Source organism: Procambarus clarkii, chromosome 31 (assembly GCF_040958095.1).
Source record: "Procambarus clarkii isolate CNS0578487 chromosome 31, FALCON_Pclarkii_2.0, whole genome shotgun sequence".
NCBI classification, from domain to species: domain Eukaryota; kingdom Metazoa; phylum Arthropoda; class Malacostraca; order Decapoda; family Cambaridae; genus Procambarus; species Procambarus clarkii.
In genome coordinates this window covers 13,554,527-13,559,310 of record NC_091180.1, presented here as the reverse complement: position 1 = coordinate 13,559,310, position 4,784 = coordinate 13,554,527, and the positions used below count along the sequence as shown (strand labels likewise).

At 39.0% G+C, this 4,784-nt stretch overlaps 1 protein-coding gene across 1 annotated transcript in view; it reads left to right on the top strand.

Moving 5' to 3' along the window:
• The first annotated feature begins 1,697 nt into the window (after nucleotides 1-1,697).
• Nucleotides 1,698-4,784, top strand: part of LOC138370305 (WD repeat and FYVE domain-containing protein 3-like) — a 5,143-nt gene continuing 2,056 nt past the window's right edge. Inside the window, exons 1-4 of the mRNA XM_069334357.1 lie at nucleotides 1,698-1,979; nucleotides 2,371-2,586; nucleotides 3,864-3,975; nucleotides 4,137-4,334. Of these exons, the coding sequence (XP_069190458.1) occupies nucleotides 2,580-2,586; nucleotides 3,864-3,975; nucleotides 4,137-4,334 (317 nt within the window). The 5' untranslated portion in view covers nucleotides 1,698-1,979; nucleotides 2,371-2,579. The remainder of the gene's footprint in view (nucleotides 1,980-2,370; nucleotides 2,587-3,863; nucleotides 3,976-4,136; nucleotides 4,335-4,784) is intronic.

Genomic DNA, 4,784 nt, shown 5'->3' with positions numbered 1-4,784 from the left:
GTCCATTAATGTACTTGTGGAAGTAGCTGGATAGACTGGAAATTGAAATTGAAATTGAAATTGAAATAAGTTTATTGAGGTAAAATACACACAAAGGGATGAGGTAGCTCAAGCTATTCTCACCCCATTCAGTACAACGTGTTAATACATACATAGACACACATCACAAACAATAAACATATTACCAAACGTTCTGAGAGATAAACATATACATTTCCTCCTTCACAAGTAGTATGGTATCAGACATACACACAAATACTTTTATGACCTAGGTATACTGTATAGACAATTTGCAAGAGACATGCAGAACTATGTGGTTGTATGTTTGTGATTGAAATTGCTGTCAGAATGAAGAATCTAGTTGAGATAGATGGACAAATTAAAGGTAAATTTGAATCAAATGAAGTGTGTTTATGCAGGACTTACTATTCACATTCAGCTTTGCAATTACTATAAATCTTAATGTGAACAGTAGTATTTGTCATTGAATGGCATAAATGCTACTTTCTCAGTGATCACTCGGTTGCTTATTGAGCCATTAGCCTCGGTTTACCCGGGATAACTTTATAAAGAAAAAGTTACCAAGGAATCCTCTCATGCCGGTGAGAAGAACAAATTCAGAGCCCTGTGGGACTCCGATGGTGACATCTCGCCACTCTGAAGTCTCTCCCCTCAGTTACTCACTGTTTCCTGTTTAGATACTTCCTTATCCACTGGAGCACCTTACCTCTTATTCCTTCCTGTTTCTTCCTGTTGCCTGTTTCTTGATACCTGCTGTGTTGTGGTCACTGTACATCTTCTGCATTGCTCTATATCTAATTACTTTCATAATCTGTGATGGACTCTGTGTATGTAAAGGTGTCTATTTCTTCTCTTAGTTGCACGTTTTGCAGGTTCATCAGCAATGTCATTCCCTATTATTGTATTCCCACGTGATTTGGCACCCACTTGATAAGTATCTGATGGCCTTGATGCCACAGCAACTGTTCACTAACATTCAAATGAAGCTGATTAACACCCCTGAACTAGCTGGTACTGGATCACAGCAGATGAGAAGCGCCAGCTACACAACACAGTGTAACCAGGAGGCCTCATGGCCGAGTGGACAGCGCTCGAGACTCGTAACTCTAGGGACCAGGGATTGATCCACGGCAATGGCAGAAAGAAATGGGCAGTTTCTTTCACCCTGATGCCCCTGTTACTTAGCAGTAAATAGGTACTATGGGCTGCTGGGCTTGTGTGTGTAAAAAAAAAAAAAAAAAAAAAAAAAAAAAAAAAAAAAAAAAAAAATTACAGTTGAGAGGCGGGCGAAAGAGCCAGAGCTCAACCCTCGCAAGCACAACTAGGTAAATACAGTTGAAGGAGTAGACTGGCCCCACGTAACCCTTGGAGTGTACACTTCTCTCAGTCCTACATCACTACTATGTGCAAGTCATACAATATTTGAAACTGAATAATTTGTGAGTTGCTTCTTTGCAATTCAGTTAAAAATATGGAAAAATAAAAATAAAATACTTAAAAAAAGATTGAATATTTCTGTGGACATTCAGAATTGCATATTAAATTCTGATATTCCTTTCTTTGATTTTCTGCTAATAATTCAGTTTTTGTTATTGTTGTTGCAGCAAATGTATAGAAGCATGAATCTGAAAATTAATTCATGCGTGTTCTTTACTGAATATTATTCTTTATTTATGTTATTTTCTTTCACATAAATATGCAGACCAGTTAATTATATAATTTATCCCATGTGAGAGGATGGTTAGATACACTTCTCTAGTATTTAATTTCTAAAAAATATTTCCAGGTTGAGCAAGATCTAAGCCCAGATAAAGGTAGCAAAGAGAAGCGTCCTCTGCATCGGCAGGTGGCAGTGTCCATCTCCACCACCAGCACACCTAGTATAGAGGCCTCCCATTCACAGTCCCTCGAAGCTCACGACGATATTGTCCTCAGGAGGAGCTCAAACTACCCTCAGGGTAAAGAAATACTCATTTCACTCTTATGTCACCTTATAGATCTTACAGGATTTCTAATTATTAAAGAATTATAAATTACTCATGAAGACTAAATTTCTGTTCCAAGCAAATTATTTTGTTCTGCAAGTAAGGTTTTAGCTTTGGCAAACTAAATGAAGCTTTAGCGAGAAAATATTGAAGCCGTATCACGGTATCAAACCCGCGTTCCTGAACCGGGTTGCGGATTCTATCATACGTATCTATTATTTTCTCAGTCATATCACATTCTTGTTTTTCATGGTATATTTAATATTGTGTACTTTAAAAACATGGAATGCATTAAAAGTAATGATAAATGGATCACCTAGAAAAGATGCGAGTACTGTACATATTTTATATCTTGTAATGTCAGGTGTTGCCCGAGCCATCAGCACCATAGAGAGAGGAGGTTCACGTGACGCTCAGCGGGCGCACGATCACAGACTACAGACCAGCAAGAGTGAGACCAGTTTGGTAGACAGTGATACCTTTGTGCTTATCTCAGACTCTGAGGTGAGGGAAGCCCAAAGCCAACAAGGTGTCATTGTGGAGCCTAAGAAAAAGTTACCTAGGAATCCTCTCATGCCCGGTGAGTTTAAATAAAAGGTTTCCAGTAAAAAAAATCCATCCCAGTGTACAAATAAAAATAAACAAATAATTGTTTTAATGTTTTTTCTGAAAATTAAAAATAACATTTAAAAGGAATTTTAAGTAGAGTACTTTACTGAGCAGTGTAAAAAAGACTCCTTTCTGAGCAGCCATTTGGTTGCTCCCATACCCAATGCCTGAATTAGAACACTGTTCATATGCTAGACTTGTTGACTTTTGCTCCACTGTTTGGAATTGAAGAGTTACGTCAATCTGCCTCCAGAGCAGTTGTTAGTTTGTAAGACAAAAATTCAGTAACAAACCACTAAATCTCCTTGCTAGTCATTGAGATTACAAGAACAGCTTGTGATCCTTCTGTTAATTACTGGTCAGTGAATTGTCCAAACCCAACCACCGCCAAGTGACAACACTAGCTACAAAACAGTGTGGAAATCTGTCAGGCTGTTCTTAAATCTCGGGCCACTCAAACATGTTAAGGAAGTCGGGATCTCAAGGATAGTAACGAGAGCAACCCAGTGACTGGAAAGTACCGTTTCGTACTACTTGCTGCCATTTTCCTGAACAAAACCCCCTTTGCTGCTCCCTGAGTCAACTCCCTACAGAATAAATTCTACAAAACCACAACAAAAATTGGCAACCTACCCAGCCAGCAGTATAAAGTGGAAGGACCACATGGCACAATGTGAACCTAAGATGAAGACATTGACACCAATTGTTAACAGGAGTCAGTGAAGGCAGGCATCTTAAGGAAGGATACTGCCCCAAGGCTGCAGATGGTGTTTGATATAGTGGACAGCAAATTCCCTATTCAGCCTTAGAATTTTGAAGCACAGATCTTGAAACAGGATCGCCAGGAAGAATATAGAGAGAGCTACAAACTTCTGAGATCGTGTGCTAACTTGACTTCCCACAGTATTCATGGGGCTAGGGTTAATAAAGTGAGCGAAGTGTGCAAAGTTCAAGAAGCCTTCAGAAAATGGTGCAGTATTGCCATTGTACACAAAGAATGGTGGAATGAGGGACAAGGAATCATGCCTGAGCAACAATGGGGACCTGACAAATGGCCAACATATCAATCTTGCCTAGAAAAGAAGAAGTGGGGAATGAAATGTACATTCTTCCTTTCTTCCAGAAAGAAAGAATGTATGCTTAAGGCTTAGTTGATCTTGGCATTTTCTCCTTGCAGCTATACATGTTCCTAAATTACTACTGTTACTTTGGAGGAATATAAATTGCATTGCATTCTGAATTTTCCAGGAATGAAATGGGCATGTCAATTAGTGTTCCGCAGTAAGTTGACAATGCACACGGCTTATGATCGAAGAGACAACACAGAGCCAGCATCTGTAACTGCTCTAGCTGTTTCTAAGTAAGTTTAGAGTAGTATGTTATTAACAATTTTACTGTATGCTTCATTGTCATCTATTTGTGATATAATTGTGACAGGCCTTTTAAGTTTTTCTAATGACAGCCTGGTGAACCAAGCTATTGCTACTTGCAACTCATACATTCACATAATGTTTTTGACAGAGATCACCGAACAGTATTAGTCGGAGATGCCAGAGGGAGAGTATTTTCATGGAGTGTACCTGACCAGCCGGGGCGTGCAGTTGCTGACCACTGGGTTCGTGATGATGGCAGTGATGGTTGTGCCAATTGTCAAGTTAAATTTAGCATCTATGAGAGACGTCACCACTGTCGCAACTGTGGTCACCTCTTCTGTTCGAGGTACAGTAATTGTTTGTTTTTAAGATAACATAAATATTTTGAGACTTATGCATTTTATTTGGAGCAGTGTAGAGTAAGAAGGGCAGAAATATTAAAACCAGCACAACTACACTGAAGCAATCAAGCCTAGCAACACCTTACTGATTCATTAAATTAAATGTGCAGTGATTCTTGTGTGTTCTCATATGCAAACATTTAATTCCTCTACTCAACCTGCTGCCCACATAGTTGTCTTCCCTAACACTTCTCGTACCCAATTCACATTTTTTTCTCACTCACTAACCACGTGCCAGATTAATGAAGCAGTTACGCAAGCACTTAAGAACCTGTACATCTTTTTCTCAATGTTTTGGCGACTTTGTTTACAATTATTAAACAATTAATCAGCTCCGAAGTACCAGGAGGCTGTTTATAACAATAACAACAGTTGATTGGGAAGTTTTCTTGCTT